Below are 22,105 nucleotides of genomic sequence, written 5' to 3' on the forward strand. Positions count from 1 at the left end.
TTGAAACCAAGCATAATTATAGTCAAAATGAGGGACATTATTCAGAATGAGGTTATATATTTATTTAACAAAATACTGCTTCTCTGAAGTACATTTCATTAGGGAGAGTGACAGTAATGCTAAAAAAAAGAACACGAAAATGCACACAGCATTTCTGAAAGGTTATAATCATTTATTTAATTTTTTTTTGAGACGGAGTCTCACTCTGTCACCCAGGCTGGAGTGCAGTGGCTCTTGTGATCTTGGCTCACTACAACCTCCACCTCCCGGGTTCAAGCAATTCTCGTGCCTCAGCCTCTCAAGTAGCTGGGATTCCAGGCATGCACCACCACACCTGGCTATTTTTTTTTTTGTATTTAAATTTATTTTAGTTTTTTTTTGAGGCAGAGTCTTGCTCTGTTGCCCAGGCTGGAGTGCAGTGGCATGATCTCGGCTCACTGCAACCTCCATCTCCCAGGCTCAAGCAATTCTCCTGCCTTGGCCCCCAGAGTGGCTGGGATTATAAGCACCTGCCACCATGCCCAGGTAATTTTTGCATGTTTAGTAGAGATGAGGTTTCACCATGTTGGCCAGGCTGGTCTCAAACTCTCGACCTCAGGTGATTTGCCCACCTTGGCCTCTGAAAGTGCTGGGATTATAGGCATGAGCAACCGCGCCCAGTCCTTTTTTTTTGTATTTTAGTAGAGACAGCGTTTCACCACGTTGGCCAGGCTGGTCTCGAACTCCTGGCCTCAAGCGATCCACCCGCCTCAGCCTCCCAAAGTGCTGGGATTATAGGTGTGAGCCATGGCACCATGCCAAAAGGCTATATGCCTGGCTCTGTGTTTCCGAGACTGCTTTTGATCCCAACTTCTCTACATTTAGATTAAAAAACATTTTATTCATGGTCAATCTGGAACATAATTACTGCATCTTAATTAAGTTTCCACTGATGTATATAGAAGGCTGAAGGCACAATTTTTATCACATCTAGTAGAGTAACCAAACATAAAATTAGTTACTTTCAACTTAATAACTAATTGACATTCCTCAAACGAGCTGTTTTCAATCCTGATAGTTCTTTATTTTTTCAAAATATATTTGCCATGGGATGCTAATTTGCAATAGGTGTCATAATGAGAATAACCAAAACTGGATAAATGTGACAAATGACTGACAAAGCATTTCACACCCTTCAATTACACCACATCAAGAATGAGGGGAAAGCGTTGTAAAAGTAGACTACTGCAATGCTACTTATATTCTTGCAATAAAACCAGCAAGCATCCATATCAAGAGAGTTATCATCTCACTTCCAACTTTTTCCCCTCCAGAACAATTTGAATCTCTTTGGCATCCAAAGTCTCATAGGTCAATAAAGCTTCTGCGAGATTCTTATGCTCCTTCGCATGAGTTTTCAAGATATGTTTTGCTCGTTCATATGAGTCCTGAAATAGAAAAGGAGATATGTAAGCAGCAGCAAATGCAGGGATGCTAAAACCAGTCAATGAGAAGAGAAAGAAAAACTTCAAGTACCCTAAAAAATATGAAATCTGTTTATATTTATAAAATCATGTAGAATCTTGATTCTACAGTAGAGATAATTTGTGCATTATAACATAAATAGTAAGGAAAAGAGAATAAACACCTGAGAAGGCAGAGACCACCTCTTCTATAACACTCTCTAAACCTTTCCATCATACAAACTTTCTGTATCCTTAACTACTCTAAAGCATTCTCTCTACTTCCTTGAAATAATCAAACCCATGGTCCCTCCTGTGGAGACTGCATTCCCTAAGCCCTCTCAAGTGCTATTTGTTCATGTTTACCCTAGATACTTCACAGTAAACAGCTGAGCTCTTTGTTCCCATCACCTCTTTCAGACCATTACTAACCTACCCTCTTATATAATGCACTCTTCCTATTCTGTTGAAGTCCAGGCCATTTGACTATGGAGCTATCCAACCGTCTTCATTGTGCAAACATAGTCCTTATTCACTAAAGACTTTGGCACTCAGCTCGGTCACTCTCAATCTCTCTCTTTTTTTTTTTCAGTCTCACTGTTGCTCAGGCTGGAGTGAAGTGAGGCAATCACAACTCACTACAGCCTCAACCTCCCTGGGCTCAGGTGATCCTCCCACCTCAGCCCAAGTAGCTGGGACTACAGGCATGAACCACCATGCCGAGCAAATTTTTCTAAGTTTTGTGGAGATGGGGGTTTGCCATGTTGCCCAGGCTGGTCAGTCTTACCCTTAAAACCTGCCTGGCTGGGTGTGGTGGCTCACACCTGTAATCCCAGCCCTTTGGGAGGCCAAGGCACGTGGATCGTTTGAGCCCAGGAGTTCGACACCAGCCTGGGTAACATAGTGAAATGCTCTCTACAAAAAATAACGAAATTAGCTAGGCACGGCAGCATGCCCTTATAGTCCCAGCTACTCAGGAGGCTGAGGTGGGAGGATCACTTGAGCTTGGGAGACAGAGGTTGCAATGAGCCAAGATCACAGCACTGCACTCCAGCCTGGGTGACAGGGCAAGATGCTGTCTCACAAACAAACAAACAAAACAAACAAAAAACAAACAACAACAAAAAAAGACCTGCTTTCATGAATGGGTAGCTTCAACATTCAAATGCAATACATAACCAATCTCTCCACTAAGTCCCCACATCTATTTCCAACTAAGATGCCTCAAATTCAACATACATAAAACTGAAATTGGGCCGGGCGCAGTGGCTCATGCCTGTAATCCCAGCACTTTGGGAGGCCGAGGTGGGTGGATCGCCTGAGGTCAAGAGTTCGAGATCAGCCTGGCCAACACAGTGAAACCCTGTCTCTACTAAAAATACAAAAAATTAGCCAGGCATGGTGGCATGTGCCTGTAATCCCAGCTACTCAGAAGGCTGAGGCAGGAGAATCGCTTGAACCCAGAAGGCGGAAGTTGCAATGAGCCAAGATAGCACTATTGCACTGCAGCCTGGGCAACAAGAGCGGAACTCTGTCTCAAAAAAAAAAAAAAAAAGAAAAAACAAAAACAAAAAACTGAAATCATAGAGCTAGGCATAGTGGTGTGTGCCTGTAGCCCCAGCTACTTGGGAGGTTGACTTGAGCCCAGGAGTTCAAGTCCAGCCTGGGCAATATAGCAAGACCCATCCCCTTAAAAAAAAAAAAATGACAAAACCCACAAAAAAACAACAATAAAACACCTACTAAACTTATTTCTTAGGTTGCAGTGAGCCAAGATCATGCCACTGCACTCCAGCCTGGGCAACAAAGCGAGACTCCATATCAAAAAAAAAAAAAAAAATTTTTTTGTTGAATACATGTCAAAGACTCAATAAACCATACTCTTCCCATTCTATTACCTCTTACAGTTTTGCAGCTGAAGTACAATTGAATTTTATATATATATAAAATTCTATATATAGATATATTTTATTTCAACAGCTTATGGGGTACAAGTGGTTTTTGGTTACATGGTGGTAAAGTCTGGGATTTTAGTGTATCCATACCTACGTAGTGTACACTGTACCTAATACCTAATATGTAGTTATTTTGTCCCTCACCCTGAGAATTGAATTTTTACAACCATGCAATATAGAACTGTTCTTAGCCCATGTCCAGGTTCATGAACAGAGAGGTGCCTTAATAACATTTAAATCATTGCTGAAATGCTGCACCTATTATCTTTACTTTTTAATTTTTTCCCCAGACACCATGGTGACTATTATCTTTATTTTATAAAATGATGTTTCTAGTGAACAGAGGGCCTTCAGCTGTTATTTTTTAAGAACCTAACTATTTAAGCACATTGTTCCTAAGAAAATAAATAAGCACGAAAAAATATTATTACCCTTAGAAGGATTCTTATTTCTTGTTCGATGGCAGACTGGGTTTCTGGACTTAGTTTCCCTGTATCACTGTAGGTCATAACTCCAAGCTAAAACCAAAAGGAAGAAAGTAATTGAACAGAAAACCCCCAAACACCAACAAATTTGAAAGAGAAAGTACTATCCTGTACATAAGGAAACAAATATACAGGGGACAAGAAAGAAGTACAATAGAAAACTGCATTTGAAGCTGGGCACGGTGGCTCACACCTGTAATCCTAGGATTTTGGGAGGCCAAGGCGGGTGGATCACCTGAGGTTGGGAGTTTGAGACCAGCCTGGAAACATGGAGAAATGCCATTTTTTCTAAAAACACAAAAAATAGCTGGGCATGGCAGCACGTGCCTGTAATCACAGCTACTCAGGAGGCTGAGGCAGGAGAATTACTTGAACCCAGGAGGCGGTGGTTGCAGTAAGCTGACATTGCGCCACTGCACTCCAGCCTAGGTGACAGAGCGAGACTCCGTCTCCAAAAAAATAAAAATAAAAACTGTATTTGAGGGCAAAGAAATTTCCACATTCTTCTGAAAGTATAAAGACTAACATTTAGCCAGGCATGGTGGCAGGTGACTGTAATCCCAGCTACTTGGGAGGCTGAGGCAGGAGAATCGCTTGAACCCGGGAGGCGGTAGTTGCAAGTGAGCCGACATCACACCACTGCACTATAGCCTGGGCAACAGAGCAAGACTCCGTCTCAAAAACAAAGAAACAAAAAAAACACTAATATCAAAATAGTAAAAGTATGAGCAAGAGAGAACATTTAAAATCTTTTTTTTTTTTTTTTGGAGACAGGGTCTTTGCTCTGTCACCCAGGGTAGAGTGCAGTGGACTCACTGTAGCCTCGACCTCCTGGGTTTAGAGAATCCTCCCACCTCAGACTCCCAAGTAGCTGGGACTACACAGGCACACACCACCATACCTGGCTAATTTTTCTATTTTTTTAGAGATGGGGTTGTGCCACGTTGCCCAGGCTGGTCCAGAACTCACTCCTGGGCTCAAGCAATCCAGTCTCCTCAGCCTCCCAAAGTGCTGGGATTATAGGTGTGAGCCACAGCGCCCAGCCTAGAATCATTTTAAGTCTGGTTCTCAGTACTTTCTTGAAAAACCTTGGCAGCTACTTCAAATATAGAAATCCATAATTCACAGAGTATAGTAGTGCTTCAAGGAACAATGACAAGATGAAAATATGAAATATAGGGAAACAGTAAAGTAACCAAACTTAGAAAGTAGGCTCTTTCATGCCACATGGAAAAGTTAAGGAATTCACCTTGCTTTATCACTTAGTTAACTCATGAAGTAATAGTTACTATCTGGGCAGCTCATTCAGAGCAGCTAAGAGAAGGCTCCATTTTCTTTATTCAGAGAATAACAATGTTCAGAATAAAGAGCCTCAAATCCATTTGGAGTGAGAGAGAGAAAAAGTGAATATTACCAATTTATAATCAGAACCATCTCTCAAATCAACACTTGACACGTAATTTGATACATGAAAAGGATTAAAAAAATCTATTACCTTTTCACTCATTCCAAATTTGGTAACCATCCGCTTTGCTATTTTAGTAGCATTATCAAAATCACTGGAAGCACCTAAAATAAAATAAAAACATACCATTTTAAAAAATATTTTTAAGACCACATATAATTTGAACTAAAGCCATTCATTAAAGCTAACCTGTTGTAATATGGTCAGTTCCAAATATAAGCTCCTCTGCCACTCTTCCTCCCATACTAACATCCATTTGTGCAAGCAGCTGGGCTCTAGTTTCATTCCATCTGTCATTCTCAGGTAACAGGGACACCTAGACAATTAAAAATCAGTCAGATAAAAAGTAAGGAAAGAGGCTGGGTGCAGTGGCTCACGCCTGAATCCCAGCACTTTGGGAGGCTGAGGTGGGTGGATCACCTGAGGCTGGGAGTTTGAGACCAGCCTAACCAACAAGGAGAAACCCTGTCTCTACTAAAAATACAAAATTAGGCAGGCATGGTGGTGCATGCCTGTAATCTCAACTACTCGGGAGGCTGAGGCAGAAGACTCACTTGAAGCCGGGAGACGGAGGTTGCAGTGAGCTGAGATCACGCCATTGCACTCTAGCCTGGGCAACAAGAGTGAAACTCCATCTCAAAAATAAAATAAAATAAATAAAATAAAACAAAATTAAATTAAAATAAAATAAAATGTAAGGAAAGAAATGCAGATACAGGCTGGGTGCAGTGGCTCATACCTGTAGTCTCAGCACTTTGGGAGGCTGAGGTGGGAGGATCACTTGAGCCGAGGAGTTTGAGACTAGCCTGGGCAACATCGCGAGACCCCATCAATATAAAATAAAATAAAAATTAAAAAAAAAATAAATTCAGATACAGTTCTGATATAGCTACATCAAAAACCAGAATTTCAGCACCATAAGACTGAGCAACATAAAAAAATACAAACCAGAATTATCATTTAGCTCTCACTAAAGTACTTTATATCATGTTGCTGAAAGCTGGTCATCAGGGGACTGATGAAAAACCAGCAATCAGAGAATAAAAAATTCCTTTATAAAGCAACAACAATAGGTGGATAATGCTACAATAGGACTGTTTTCTCCCCAGGTGCATAGAAATTTTTTAAATGTCTACAATGTTGCAAGATCTGATAAACTTGTACTGAATGAGAAAAATCTTAGAGAAACTACTGAATCAGTTACTACAAAACAATGTTTTCCCTTTTGGGGCAGCTGAGTAATTAGATATTTAAGAATTAGGCAGGCCATGGTGGCTCATGCCTGTAATCCCAGCACTTTGGGAGACTGAGGCAGGTGGATCACCTGAGGTCAGGAGTTCTAGAGCAGCCTGGCCAACATGGTGAAACCCCATCTCTACTAAAAATACAAAAATTAGCTGGGTGTGGTGGTGGGCACCTGTAATCCCAGCTACTTGGGAGGCTGAGGCAAAAGAATCGTTTGAATCTGGAAGGCAGAGGTTGCAGTGAGCTGAGATCGCACCATTGCACTCCAGCCTGGGTGACAGGGCGAGACACTACAAAAAACTTACATGTCCAAGTGTTGGCCCCCGTGGCATGATTGTAGCTTTGTTGATAGGCATTGCATCTTTTGTGTAATAAGCAATAATGGCATGACCAGATTCATGATATGCTGTGATGGTTTTGTTTTTGTTATCAATTTCCACACTTCTTCTTTCAGGCCCTAAGATAAATTTAATTGAGTAAATACTCCATTAGAAAGGTATATTTAAATCAACAAAACACATTCTTGTCTGCAAATCAAATACACTCCACTCTTCCTATCAGCAGATTCTGCATCCACAGATTCAACCAAATAAGGATTAAAAGTATGGGGAAGAGGAACAATAAAAAATAATACAAATGAAAAAAAAACATTATAACAACTATTTACAGAACATTTATATTGTATTAGTAATCTAGAGATGATTTAAAGTATACAGGAGAATTACGTAGGTATATGCAAATAGTACACCATTTTATAAGACACTTGAGCATCCTTGAATTTTGGTATCCACATGGGTCCTGGAACCAATCCCCACCCCCTCAGTGGATATTGAGAGGTGAATGTATCTGATATGGGATTAATATTATAAAACAAAAAACTCATTCTCCTTAAAGTCATTCTTATTATAGCTCACTCCAACCTTGAACTCTTAGCCTCAAGCAATCCGCCCACCTCAGCTTCCCAAAGTGCTGGGATTACAGGCATGTGCCACTGCACCTAGCTTTAGTAATTTTTAGTAATTTTGTTTCTTTTTAAACAGGGTCTGTAACCCAGGCTGGAGTACAGTGGCATGATCATGGCTCACTGTAGCTTTAACTTCTTGGACTTAAGCAATCCTCCCACCTCAGACTCCCGAGTAGATGGGACCACAGATGCATGCCACCCCGCCCAGCTAATTTTTAAAATTTTTGGTAGAGATGGAGTCTCGCTATGTTGCCCAGCTGATCTTGAACTCCAACGATTCTGGGCTCAAGCGGTCCTCCTGCCTTGGCCTCCCAAAGTGCTGGGATTACAGGTGTGAGCCACCACACCCAGTCTACAGAGTAACAGTTTTTTTAAATTGGCAGAATTCATTCTGTAACACATACGAACTTTAACAATTTATCTGAAAACCAAAACTGTCAAAACTATCATCTTAATTCGAAAGGGAAAACATTTCTATTTCTATAAAATAAACTTCCAATTTAACAAGAATATCACAACTAATGTGCTTTTAAGCCAATCCAAGATTTAAAATCGAAATTAAGCACAGAATAAAGTTAACTATCCTTTTTAGCAGCAATGTCCGACAAGAGGAAATGTATATGTGCCTCTTCTCCCCACTACCAGTTTAACTATATAATTATATAAGCCACTAGAATATATTTGTTTCATAAGAGGCCAAATTGTGGTGTTGTCAAGTATATATTTTCATGTTCCCATCACTTTTTAAAGCTTTCCAGTCAGAAAAAAAGGTTTTCTAAGAAAGAGACAAAACTAATAAATATGGTACACTATAAAATCAGTTCTGTATCACTGACAAGAGTATTGTCAAGAAAATGTTACAGTTTAATGGCATTTGTTTGACTGTTAAATTGGGAATTTTATAAAATCATTTATTACAAATCTTGAAAACCCAGACACTGAAGTTTTAGAGTAAGATTAGATTCAACATAGCCATGGCTTTAGCTGTTTGAATAGAGTATTTGCCCCTAAATGAATTATCTAACACAATGAAAAGTAAAAGACAGAAAAAAAAGAAAGGAAACCTACCCATTAGAATTTTGTCTTTGGAAAACTCCAGCTCCTTCATGGTAACCATTTCTTTTCCATCAACAGCTGCTTTTAATGCAGCCTGGTTCACAAGATTCTCCAACTCTGCTCCAGAAAAGCCAACAGTACCTCGAGCTATAATTTCTGGATCAACGGCTAATGTAAAAAGAGAACACAATGTTAAAAGTCTAAAACAGGTAAAAGAAAGCTCTTCACAAAGAACTCACATTCCGACTGGGTGCGCTGGCTCATGCCTGTAATCCCAGCACTTTGGGAGGCTGGGGCAGGCAGATCACCTGAGGACAGGAGTTCGAGACCATCCTGGCCAACATGGTGAAACCCCATCTCTACTAAAAATACAAAAATTACCTGGGCATGGTGGCATGCACCTGTAATCCCAGCTATTCAGAAGGCTGAGGCAGAAGAATCACTTGAACCTGGGAGGTGGCGGTTGCAGTAAGCCAAGATTGTGCCACTCCACTCCAGCCTGGGCAAAAAGGGCAAAACTCTCATCTCAAAAAAAAAAAAAAAAAACAAAAAAAAACCTCACATTCCGAGGAAAAAAAGAAAATAGCTAGCTATTCTGAGCCATAGTTTAGTCACTTTTTTTCCCTGAATTTCATCTGGAAATACTTTGGACATAAAAGTTGCCCTTATTATAGGAAACATGTATAGTTTAATGAATTGATACAGCTGTCTCTGAAACTACTGCAGCTTTAATAATTTCATTTATTATTCAAGTGGGTAATAAATTTCCATGTGTTTTGTTTTACAATTTGCTTTCTTCTCTTTTGGGCCCACACTGACTATATCATGAGTTACTGTTTCTGCAGCTTTTTTTATTATTTTGCATTTTACATTCATCTTAAAAAAATGTGTGTGTGTGTGTATATATATATGCACATACACACACACACACACACACACACACACACACACACACACACACACACATATATATCCTCAAATATCTGTCTGAATACTCTAAAAAAACCTTTCTTTAGAATCAGGGTTCAAAACAATAGAATCTCCTGGATATACACTAAGGAATGGACTTTTAAACGAACATACTAATGGGAAAAAAAAAAGACAAAAATGAACTGGTCTTTTAATATTAATACATTTATCATGAAAGGACCACAAACAGGGTGAGTGGTATATTACCACTTTATAGAAACGACAAATGTTTGTTTTGATAGAATCAGACTTACATTGATCAAACTTTATTTTATTGAGATACCATTTCAAAATTTCTGTTCGACCTTTTACATCTGGCCTTGGAACTGTAACTTGCATGTCAAAACGACCAGGACGTATTAAAGCACTACAGGAAGAATGCAAAAGGAAAATATAAATTAATAAACTATTTAAGCTCAAATTCAACAGGACTGACACCCTAATGACATGACTGGGAAGCCAATGGCAGCCAGAGCGCAGATGGAGTTTTGTACATAAATACTCAGATAGCTCCTTTTAAAACATGGCTCAAGTAACAGTGTCAATAAAGAACAAAGGTTCATTTAGATACACATGTGTACCCCTCAGAAACAAAAGCATGCAAGTAATTCAGTCCAGGAGCAAATAATTCCACAACAAACTATTATGAGAACCACACATCCATCTCAACTGCTAAGTACAGAATGTTAGACTAGAGTCTTAGGCAGTGACAAACTACTGATCAAATGAAAATATGAATAACTTCTACAATAAATTTTTTTCATAGTAACTTTAAACCTAGTTGTAATACTACAGTGAATTTATTTTTAAAATCCTCTCTACATACAACTTTTGTGACATATAACAAATAAATATTTTAAGTTTTATTGAGATGTAATTCACATAACAGAATTTAAAGTGGATACTTCAGTGGTTTTTAATATATTCAGAATTGTACAACCATCACCACAGTCTAATTTTAGAATATTCCCATACCCCCAAAGAAATCCCATATCCAATGACAGCCATTCCCCATTCTTCCTAACCTCTGGTAACCGCTAACCCAATTTGTCTCTGAATTTGCTTATTCTGGATATTGCATATAAATGGAATCATACAATGTTGATGTGATCTTTTGCAATGGACTTCTTTTAGCATAATTTTGTAGCATGAAACAGTACTTCACAAAAATCTTCTTTTAATACTTACTTATCTAATGCCTCTGGGAAGTTTGTGGCTCCTATTATGATAACTCCTTCATTGGTTTTAAAACTATATAGGAAAAAAAAATAGTATCTTTTACTAACACTGAAGCACAGCACACATGTAGAAATGCTCTACACAAAACTGGTTTGTTTTCTTTTTTTGAGACTAGGACTTGCTTTGTGGCCTAGGCTGGAGCGCACCTGTATGATCATAGTTCACTGCTGCCTCAAACTCCTGGGTTGAAGTGAACCTTCTGCCTCAATCTCTCAAGTAGCTGGAAGGACAGGTGCATGCCAACATATCTGACTAATTTATTTTTTATTTATTTTTAAATCTTTTCTCCCCAATTTCTAGGTACAAGTCACTATTTTTTTTTTTTTTTTGAGACGGAGTCTCACTGTCACCCAGGCTGGAGTGCAATGGCACTCACTGCAACCTCCATCTCCCAGGTTCAAGCAATTCTCATGTCTCAGCTTCCTGAGTAGCCAGGATTACAGGCGCCTGCCACCACGCCCAGCTAATTCTTGTATTTTTAGTAGAGACGGGATTTCACCATGTTGGCCAGGTTGGTCTTGAACTCCTCACCTCAAGTGATCCACCTGCCTCAGCCTCCCAAAGTGCTAGGATTATAGGCTTGAGCTACTGTGCCCGGTGACTATTTTTATGTTTAGTAGAGATAGGGTCTTCCTATGTTGACCAGGCTGGTTTTGAACTCGGCCTCAAGCAATACTCCCACCTTGGCTTCCAAAAGTCCTGGGATTACAGGCGTGAGCCACCATGCCCGGCTTCATTAATCAAATAATAGCGAAGAAAAGAAACTGATAATAAACCACCAGTTCATCTGTGACTACATACCTTCACAATTATCTGGTCTATGCAGGAAAAGATAACCTGATATAAAAAGCTTAGGTGCCTGGTTAATTTTTGAAAAATTACTTTCAGGTATACCAATTCAAATTATTTGCTCCTGGGCTTCCTATTTGGTTTCAAAATGTCTTATATTGAGTTTTAAGATACTTCTTTCAAAGCAACATCACCTCTTGCTTCTTATATTATGAACATTGATGTAAGCTTTAAATCTGCCACAACATTCAAAGTTAGTCATAAATTATATAGAAACGACTATTTCTTCAAATAGACTACTAGTCTCGGCATAAATCATTGTTTTTCTGTCATAAGTGTAACAATAAATGAAAAAGAATATAAATACCATAAATTAAATAAGATGAGTTGATATTCAACTATCCAATTAATAATGAAAACAATACAATACTGAGAGAAAAAGCTTGTCTTGAGTTCTTGCATGAGGGACTACTCTGTTTCCTATACACATCACATTTTTCATATCTCTAGATATGAAATGCCTTATGGAAATAATTTGCATAAGATCAATTCTACATATATCAAATGCTGGGAGGCATCACCATATTCTAAGAAAAAAGAAGACTCAATTACCCATCCATTTCAGCAAGAAGTTGATTTATGGTCTGCCTTGAATATGGATGCATTGGAGACTCAATTCTCTTCCCACCAACAGAATCTAATTCATCAATAAATATAACACAAGGAGCATTTGCTTTTGCTTCCCCTAAGAAAACAAAAAACATTCAAATAAGCTAAAAGAAAGTCAACACTTTTGAACAAAACAAGATAAATATTAAAATCCTATAAAACTGTCAAAAGCCAACAAAAAATATTCACTGGAAGAAAAGGAGGTCATTTTGTACTGACTTAAGAATAGTAGCTTCAGGGGGAAAAAACTATACCAAAGAAATGATATAAAACAAAACAGTTGGGCATTCATTCTTTCTAGCTATACAAATATCATACACAATCAGGTTTGAAGCTAATTACTCCTTAATTCCATACTATAAAATTGATGAATAAAATGAAAAAACACTAAGAGATTTTTGGTAGCCTCCAACTTCATCTTGCACTTCCACTAGCTCTTCCGATAATTCATATAGTAAGTTACCCAAACCAAGGTCCCACAGTGGCTATTTTAGCTATCAATCAAAACTAATTAGCATGCAAGCCGGAGGCCCCAAAAAATAGAAATTAAAAAAAGGAAGAAAAGAAGTAATTAGCAAAGAAAGGGTAAGATAAACAATTCCCTGAACAAAATTTAGCACTGCCTGAAAGATATATCAAAACGTACTAAAAAGATTTCTGATACGGCTGGCTCCCACACCCACAAACATCTCATCAAATTCTGATCCAGAAGCATAATAAAAAGGAACATCAGCTTCTCCCGCCACAGCTCGGGCAAGAAGTGTCTTTCCAGTCCCTGGGGGTCCAACTAAAAGAATTCCTAAAAGAAAATGAACACAAGAATGATTCAAAGTATTTTAAAAAAAATCCCTCGATATGAACGTATAAAATAAATAATTATTCATTTATATAATTTTCAGGCTGAGGTCACACCAATAACCAATATTCTGAAACACAGCAAACTGTACTTGTCTCTGCTAATGGTTCACTTCAGAATCTCGTCCAAGATTAATGTTCCTGTATTATATAAATATTGTTTCCATATCAACAACAGACATGACAGGGAGAATCTTGAGGCAAAAAAATATAAACCCATTTATCACTAAATAAGATAAAAATTCATGTAAAAATAGATTAAAAGACTGAACAACCAAATATAATTAGTGTATCTTGATTTGATGCTTTTTCATAAAGAACAAAATATTCTAGAGACATTTGGTGAAAACATTTAAACAAGACTGGAGAGAGTACATGATATTAAGGAAATAGTGTTAATTTTCTTTGGTGGGATAAGGTTATTATGTTTATTTAGGACACTGTCCTTATTCTTAGGTGATGAACAACAAAGTCTTTAGATGTCAAGTAGGTGATGTTTATAGTTTTCTTTCAAATGTTCAGGGGGAAAAATACACACATAACACAGAAAGCAAATATGACAGAATGTTAACAATTGTTGAGTCTAAGTGGATAGGATATGGATGTTAATTGTACTGTTCTTTCAAGGTTTTCCATGTTTGCAAGTTTTCATAATATCAAAGATTTTCACGTTAGAAAAACAGAATTGCCTGATTTATATGTTTTTATAAATATACATATTACACTAAAAAAGCAACAAAACTTCTTTACATACATGTTTGCTGCATTTTAACATAAAAAAATTTTAAAGAAAGCTCAAGCTCAAAAACAGCTTTAAGACTATCCTAGTATTGTCATGTTTTAGTTATACTTAACTGGTTTAAATCATATTAATTTCTGTGGATTACATCTTGGTATCTGATTTTTTTTTTGAGACGGAGTCTTGCTCTGTCGCCCAGGCTGGAGTGCAGCAGCGCAATCTCGGCTCACTGCAAGCTCCGCCTCCCGGATTCACGCCATTCTCCTGCCTCAGCCTCCCGAGTAGCTGGGACTACAGGCACCTGCCACCACGCCCAGCTAATTTTTTGTATGTTTAGTAGAGGCGGGGTTTCACTGTGTTAGCCAGGATGGTCTCGATCTCCTGACCTCATGATCCGCCCGCCTCTGCCTCCCAAAGTGCTGGGATTACAGGTGTGAGCTACCGCGCCCGGCTGGTATCTGAAGATTTTTCTACAAATTTATACTACTCACATTTTCTACAAATTTAAAATACTCCTTGTGATTAGAAAGAGGAAGACTGTAACTATTAATACTTCTATGGTTTTAAACATTCACTCTGTGATGTTTAAATAAATGTAAAGGTGGTATGTGGAATGTCTCCTGATATGGGCTTTTCTAGTGTTTTCTCATGATTGTATTGAGATTGTGCTTTTTAAATTCCTTTTCGCATGGACACCACATAAGGCATCACTTGGATCCTTCCTAGAGCATCAGGAAATACATGATGTTGATAAGGCTTTTGCCAGTGATATTAGCTAAAGTTATCATTATTAAGCACTGATTTAATAAATGCACCCTAAATTCGCAAAGGTTACTGCAAATAATTTCATACACTGCTGTATTTTCAGTAGAGATAGTTGGCAGCATAAAAACAAGCATTAAAAAGGAGTGTCATCCTTTAACTCAGCAATTTCATTTCTAGAAATTTACTCTAAGGAAATAATTAAGCATGCAGGCAAAGCCTTGAATTAAGATGAAACACAGCACTATTCTTAATAGCAAAAAAACTGGAAACCATATAAAAATTCAATATAAATGGTTAAATTGTGATATAACCATAAATTAGAAGGATACTATGAAGTCATTAAAAGTCATGTTAACCAGGAGAAAACATCAGACAAAGCTAAACTGAGAACATTCTATAAATAATTAGGCAAGTACTCTTTGCAACTGTAAAAATCATGAAAGATCCTATTCTCTCCACTCCCTCACAAAAGGCTAAGGAATTGTTTCACTGTTTCATTAAAAAAAAAAAAAAACAATAAAAGCCTAAATGTTACCTGTGATCCTGGATTAGGTCCTGAACTGGGGAAGTGGGTAGGGATCAGGGCAACATTACAAAGGATACTACTGGAACAAATGCTGAAATTTGAATATAGACTCTAAATTTGATAATGGTTTTGTATGTATGTTAAACGTCCCTTTTTTTTTTTTTTTTTGAGACAGAGTCTTGCTTTGTCACCCAGACTGGAGTGCAGTGGGAACAATCTTGGCTCACTGCAACCTCCACCTCCTAGGTTCAAACGATTCTCCTGCCTCAGCCTCCCGAGTAGCTGGGATTACAGGCGCCTGCCACCAAGCCTAGCTAATTTTTTTTTTTTTTTAGTAGAGACAGGGTTTCACCATGTTGGCCAGTCTGGTTAGAACTCCAATGGCCCCTGGTTCAAGACCAGACTGGTCTCGAACTCCTGATCTCAAGTAATCCACCTGCCTCCACCTCCTAAAATGCTGGGATTAAAGGCGTGAGCCACCACACCCAGCTAATGTCCTAATTTTAATATTATTCTGGAGTTATGTAGAAGAATATCCTTATTCTTAGGAAATACACACTTAGTGGTGATTATGTTTACAATTTACTCTCAAATAGTTAAAAATTTATTTATTTACAAAAATTTTTATATTTATATATACATAAAGGGACAAAGTGAATGATTTTTAAAATGGAGCTAGGTTGAGTGCGCTGGCTCATGCCTGCAGTCCTAGTACTTTAGGAGGCCAAAGTGAGTGGATCACTTGAGCCCAGGAGTTCAAGAGCAGCCTGGGCAACATGGAATAACCTCATCTCTACAAAAAATATAAAAATTAGCCGGCATGGTGATGTACCTGTGGTCTCAGCTACTTGGGAGGGCCGCCTGAACTCGGGAGGTTGTGGCTACAGCCAGCCATGACTGCATCACTGCACTCAAGCCTGGGTCTAAAAAGGAAGCTAAATATTAAAAATTTGTGAGTCTAGGTAAAGGGTATGAGGAGCATTCTATGTACTATTCTTGTAACTTTAAATTTGAAAGTATATAAAAACTTGCAGTTACCAAAAAAAAAAGGCTGTGGAATTGTATGTTCAGAATGAACATCTATTTTGTAAAACAGCAATTAAGACTTAAACTTTAATCAGTTAAAATTAAATAAGTAATATTGTTTTTGTTTTTTCCATCAAATCATGGTAAAGAAAAGATATCTTACCTTTTGGAAGTTTACCTCCAAGAATAGTAAATTTTTGTGGATTTTTCAAGAATTCAACAACTTCCTGTAATTCTTGTTTAGCTTCCTCCACCTAAAGTGACACAATTTTCCAAATAACTTTAGATAATGGACATGTTTGGTTAGATTATCAAGGCTTCCCTTTTGAAAACCATAAATTTAATTTGGATATGGAATTAACCTGGCCTTCTCTGTTTCAGTAAAAAAAGCATACAAAAATGGCCCCTTATAAAACACACAAAGGGTTTTCCCCTGACCATTATTTCCAATTATGCAAAGTCTCCTTACTATCCCCAAAGAAATCATTCTGAACTTTCATTTTCTCAGTGAGAAAACAAAAGTCAAGTACATTGGACAGGGTTAAAAAGAAAGTACCTAGAGAGGAGCATACTAAAACATGAAACATAGCTTCATGCCAAAGGGCATTCTGAAAATGTCCAATTAATGTCAAGATTCACTTATTATTTCAAGAAAAATTCCCAGACATATTTCCAGGAAATATTACACTTATTAAAGAACAAAGTTATGTTTTTTTGTTAGACTTGGAATGATCTTTGAAAGTTATTCTGATTAAATAATTAAAAATGTACTAACGTTTTAATCAAGTTAATGGTTAAAAACATAGCATTTTCTTTTCAGAGTATTTAAAAAAATAGAAAACAAAGCTTTGTTCACTCCTAGGTCCAGGAGAAGCGTGTGCATATGTTCACCAAGAGACTTGTATAAGAATAGTCACACCAGCTGTATTTGAACCAAAAACTAGAAATAACTCAAATGTCCACCCTAAAGTAGTATAATTGCACCGTGTTGTAGTATTCTTATAATGGGATATTATGCAATAAGGATAAATAAACCTCAACTCCAAATAACATAGATGGATCTCACAAACATGTTGAATAAAAGAAGCCTCATACAAAAGAGGATATTCTATATGGATTACATTTATCTAAAATTCAAAAATAGGGAAAATTCACGTATGGTATGAGACAGGAAATTGTCCCTAGGTTAGTAACCAGAAGGAGGCATCAAGGAGGTTCTGGGCTTCTGATAACATTCTGATTCTTGAGCTGGGTGGGTACTTATAACACAGACACTTTGTGAAAATTTATGGATTTGTGCACTATTGTGTGAATTTGTTAAACTTCAATGAAATTTATGGTTAAAAAAAGACTTGGCTGGTTTATTAAAAGAGAACTTGAAAGATAATATCCATGTACTAAAAGAAGACTAAAATATATTTGGTCAAAATAATAGATATAATTCCAATTTTAAGTTGTAGGAATAAAGAAGAGATTAATCATAATTTAATATTCAAATAAACTATATTCTCTCTCCAAATTCTGTGGCAAGAGAATTCCCACTTGAGGAACATAAGATCTATCAAGGAAAATAGTTAATGGGATCAAGGTAATGAATCAAGTTATTAAAAGCCCTTATTAATATTTTTAAGGCTATATATATATGCGTGCCCATATATTCAGAAATTCTAAGCAAGGAAATGACATTCCTATACAAGCTCTTTGAGATTTGGTAAACATTTGTCCCAGGAACTACCTAATGGCAAACCTGTTCTGGTAAATGCTCCTGAATTACTTTGCTCTATATGAATTTAGGTCTTACAGCAATTATAAAATTGATTCATTTTAGCATGGAAAACTTGGTAAGGATCTACCTTAATTGTGATGTCTACTTTCACTATGCTTAGTCATCAGCATGGCTTTAGTTTAGTACTCAGAAATCCCCACATTCCAGGACAGGCGTGGTGGCTCATGCCTATCACCCCCAGCACTTTGTGAGGCTGAGATGGGAGGACTGCCTGAGCTCAGGGGTTTGAGACCAGCCTGGAGAACAAAGTGAAACTCTGTCTCTACACCGCTCCCCCACCCCCCAAAAAAAAGAAGAAAAAGAAAGATAAATCAGCTGGGCTTGGTGGCTCATGCCTATAATCCCAGCATTTTGGGAGGCAAAGATGGGTGGATCACTTGAGCTCAGGAGATCAAGACCAGCCTGGGCAACACAGCTAAATCCCGACTCTACAAAAAAAATACAAAAATTAGCCAGGCATAGGGGCACACACGCCTGTAGTCCTAGCTACCTGAGAGGCTGAGGAGGGAGGATGGCTTGAGCCCAGGAGGAGGAGGTTGTTGTGAGCTAAGATCACACTACTGCACTGCAGTCTGGGTGACAGAGCCAGACCCTGTCTAGAAATAATAATAAAATTAAATTAAAAAATTAGCCAAGTGTGGTGGTGCATGCCTGTGGTCTCAGCTACAAGGGAGGTTAAGGCAGGACGATCACTTGAGCCCAGAAGATCAAAGCTGCAGTGAGCCAAGATCATACCATTGCACTCCAGCCTGGGCAAGAGAGCGAGACCCTGTCTCAAAAAAAAAAAAAAAAAAAAAAAAAATTCTCTCATTCCAAAAGAAGTGTGGTATATTCAGTAAGCACGTAAGTACATTACAGGCAGAGAATAACAGTGCTGTGTCTGACCTCAGCCTTAATACAGGCTCAATTTAGAAAAGGCATGCAGACCTCAAACGCAATGAGAAGGGCCCTCCACACTGATGACTGAAGTTTTCAAATAATCACTGCACCAACCTCTTCCTCAATTGTTCCCTTTATACAATTCCAACAGGGTTCATAGCCATTTAAACTGGAAAGGAAAGGAAAGAACTACTTGGTTGTAAAACTATCATAATGATTCCCAATGCCTTATTCCCCAATAGTCGAGGTTGAAAAAACATGCTTATGTATAAACAGAGACACGAATAAGTAAAGAGGAAAAGCAGAAATAATAACATAACCAATCTCTTCAGAGTTGGAAGAGTCCTCAGATCACGTACTTCAAATCCCTCCTGCGGAAGAATTTCTTCTAAAACACTCCTGAAAGATAATTACCCAGCCACTACAGTTCTCACAAATCAAATATAATAGAGCAGATATAATGGCAAAGCACAGAGAAGAGCACAGTGTGGTACTAAAGTTGCAGAATTCACATTTGGAAAAGATTAAAAAAAAAATCAGTAGAAAAACCACTCATTTTGACTTGTCTTAATATAAATTCATGATCCAAAATTTCAAGTGAGCCCAACAGTTTTATTTCCCATTTCCATTCATTCTCCTATTCCTACACAATTTACTTCCTCCATTAACCACTCATTCCCCCTCTCCCAACCATATTCTCTCTATTGGTGACCTTGATTCTATCAATTTCCACAACCCCCCACCTAACAGTTTACCAAAATTCCAACTTTATTTTGTATTATGAGATAAATTATCTGTGCCCTTCTGTCAGACAAAATCCAAGAATTGTTTGTAATCCTCTATTCCATCTCATTTCTTTCCACCTCTTGTAAACCCACTGCAATCGGAATTTAACCCCTGCTACTCCACTAAAATTGCTCTTTATCAGGTACACCAATGACCTACTGCTAAATCAAATGGTTAGTTCTCACTTGGCCCATCAATAGAATTTCACATCGCTGATCACTCCCCTCATCATAGAAATATTTTCTTCCAGGATACCATTCTCACCTAACTCACTGGCAGCTCCTTCTCACCTTGGTTCCTGGCTTCTCTTCTCTGTCTTGTGAACCTTCAAGTGCTCTATAACTCAGTATTTACATCTCACTTCTGGTTACACTCACTCCCTGGGTGATCTCATCCAAACATGTGGACTTAACATACATATAAATATAATCTCCTATTTTTAATTCTAGCTCAGACCTATCCCATACCTCCAAAGTGGTATATCCAAGTTACTCAACACTTTCATTTTTATCTCTCACACTTAACATACCTAAGACTAAATTTCTAACCTTTGTCCCCCAGATCTGCTCCACTCACAGCCTTTTAAAACCTCACTAAAGGCTGGGCACGGTGGCTCACGCCTGTAATCCCAGCACTTTGGGAGGCCGAGGCAGGTGGATCACCTGAGGTCAGGAGTTCGAGACCAGCCTGGCTAACATGGTAAAACCCTGTTTCTACTAAAAACACAAAAAATTAGCTGGGCGTGGTGGCTCGCGCCTGTAATCCCAGCTAGTCTGGAGGCTGAGGCAGGAGAATCGCTTGAACCTGGGAGGTGGAGGTTGCACTGAGCCGAGATCACGCCATTGCACTCCACCTTGGGCAACAATAGCGAAACTCTGTCTCAAAAACAAAAACAAAACAAAAATCTCAGTAAATGTCAATTCTATCCTTCTAATTGTTGAGACCAAAAATCTTGTGGTCCTTTTTGACTCCTCTTTTCTCTTATACCCTACGTTCCAATAAGAAATCCTATTAGTTCTACTTTCAAAAATGAACAAGTAGGACACCCTATTACTTCAGAGCCTTTGCTCAAACTGTTCCTTTGGTCAGAAATGTTCCTTTTTCAGATAAATGCGGTTTATTCCATCTTCTTCAGATTTTCTCTCAAATGTCACCTTCTCCATCAATCGCACCTTGAACACTCCATTTAAAACTGTAAGCCTTCTCTCAAAACTCCCAATCCTCTTTACCCTGCTCTACTTTTTCCTCCATACACTTTTATTCTTTTAACATACTCTACTTTTTCTTACATGACATATCAGTGTCCAATTACTGCTTTTAGAGTTTAAACTCCAAGAACACAGAGATTATTTATTCTATCCCAGCAGCTAAAATAGGGCCTAGCACTTAATAGATACTATTAAATATTTAACAAATTAATCGACTATAAACTAGCATTTATCCATTCTATTCATTCAAGAAATATACATTGTCTAACACGTTTTAGATAGTGGAGTTACAAAGATCAGTAAGAGGTACAGGTAAAGAAGGACCATTTATTAAATATCTACTATGTGTCAAGCACATACATTATCTGTCAGGCTCTAAAGTAATTTCTTCAAGGTCTCATAGCTAGTAAGTATAAAAATGAATTTCAAACATTAGTCAGCTTGACTCTGAAGTCCACATTCACTCCACTACACCAGGCTGCTCCTTCATAAATTATACTATCCCCTGCCATAAAGCAAGATTTGATCCTTGGCTGCTATTATTTATCCCAAAATACTAATGTTTCTAATACTTTTGGATACAATTTTACCTATTCTAGAATACACTGTAGAATCAAATATCGACCTTATATAGAGTGTCAATTAGAGAATGTATGAAGAAGGCAAGGCAATCTTCTTAACTTACGCCTTTAACATGTTCAAAGGTAACATTTTTCATCTGGACAGGATCTACTGCAGAATCAAGCCCTGTTGTTGTCCGGAAGCGGACTAAAGGGAAGAAAAGAAATGTTTACATTTGATAGATTAATAACATTCCAATCACCTTATTTTTTAGATGCAAGAAAGCAAAGCCTAGAAAAATTAAATGTCTAAGTGACCTAACTTCACATATCAAATCAGAGTGAGGAATAGAAACTAGGTCTTCTGAATTTCTTTTTTTTTTTTTTTTTCTTGACGGAGTCTTGCTCTGTTACCAGGCTGGAGTACAGTGGCATGATCTTGGCTCACTGCAACCTCTACCTCCCAGGTTCAAGTGATTCTCCTGCCTCAGCCTCCCAAGTAGCTGGGATTACAGGCATGCGCCACCAAACCCGGCTAATTTTGTATTTTTAGCAGAGACAGGGTTTTGCCATGTTGGTCAGGCTGGTCTTGAACTCCTGACCCAGGTGATCCACCCGCCTCAGCCTCCCAAAGTGCTGGGATTACGGGCATGAGCCACCACGCCCAGCCGGTCTTCTGGATGTCTAAATCATCTTC

General features: G+C 38.1%; 1 protein-coding gene across 2 annotated transcripts in view; it reads right to left on the reverse strand.

The window, feature by feature from the left end:
* Positions 1 to 1,039: 1,039 nt before the first annotated feature.
* Positions 1,040 to 22,105, reverse strand: part of YME1L1 (YME1 like 1 ATPase) — a 43,246-nt gene continuing 22,180 nt past the window's right edge. For both annotated transcript variants that reach the window (XM_054435703.2, XM_054435704.2), the window contains 12 exons: positions 21,534 to 21,616; positions 16,353 to 16,443; positions 12,925 to 13,077; positions 12,222 to 12,354; positions 10,770 to 10,832; positions 9,836 to 9,948; positions 8,625 to 8,780; positions 6,898 to 7,049; positions 5,537 to 5,663; positions 5,378 to 5,451; positions 3,829 to 3,915; positions 1,040 to 1,427 (listed from right to left, as the gene is read on the reverse strand). In XM_054435703.2, the coding sequence (XP_054291678.1) occupies positions 1,284 to 1,427; positions 3,829 to 3,915; positions 5,378 to 5,451; positions 5,537 to 5,663; positions 6,898 to 7,049; positions 8,625 to 8,780; positions 9,836 to 9,948; positions 10,770 to 10,832; positions 12,222 to 12,354; positions 12,925 to 13,077; positions 16,353 to 16,443; positions 21,534 to 21,616 (1,376 nt within the window). In that variant the 3' untranslated portion in view covers positions 1,040 to 1,283. The remainder of the gene's footprint in view (positions 1,428 to 3,828; positions 3,916 to 5,377; positions 5,452 to 5,536; positions 5,664 to 6,897; positions 7,050 to 8,624; positions 8,781 to 9,835; positions 9,949 to 10,769; positions 10,833 to 12,221; positions 12,355 to 12,924; positions 13,078 to 16,352; positions 16,444 to 21,533; positions 21,617 to 22,105) is intronic.

The sequence above is a fragment of the Pongo pygmaeus genome, chromosome 8 (genome assembly GCF_028885625.2).
Source record: "Pongo pygmaeus isolate AG05252 chromosome 8, NHGRI_mPonPyg2-v2.0_pri, whole genome shotgun sequence".
Lineage (NCBI taxonomy): Eukaryota > Metazoa > Chordata > Mammalia > Primates > Hominidae > Pongo > Pongo pygmaeus.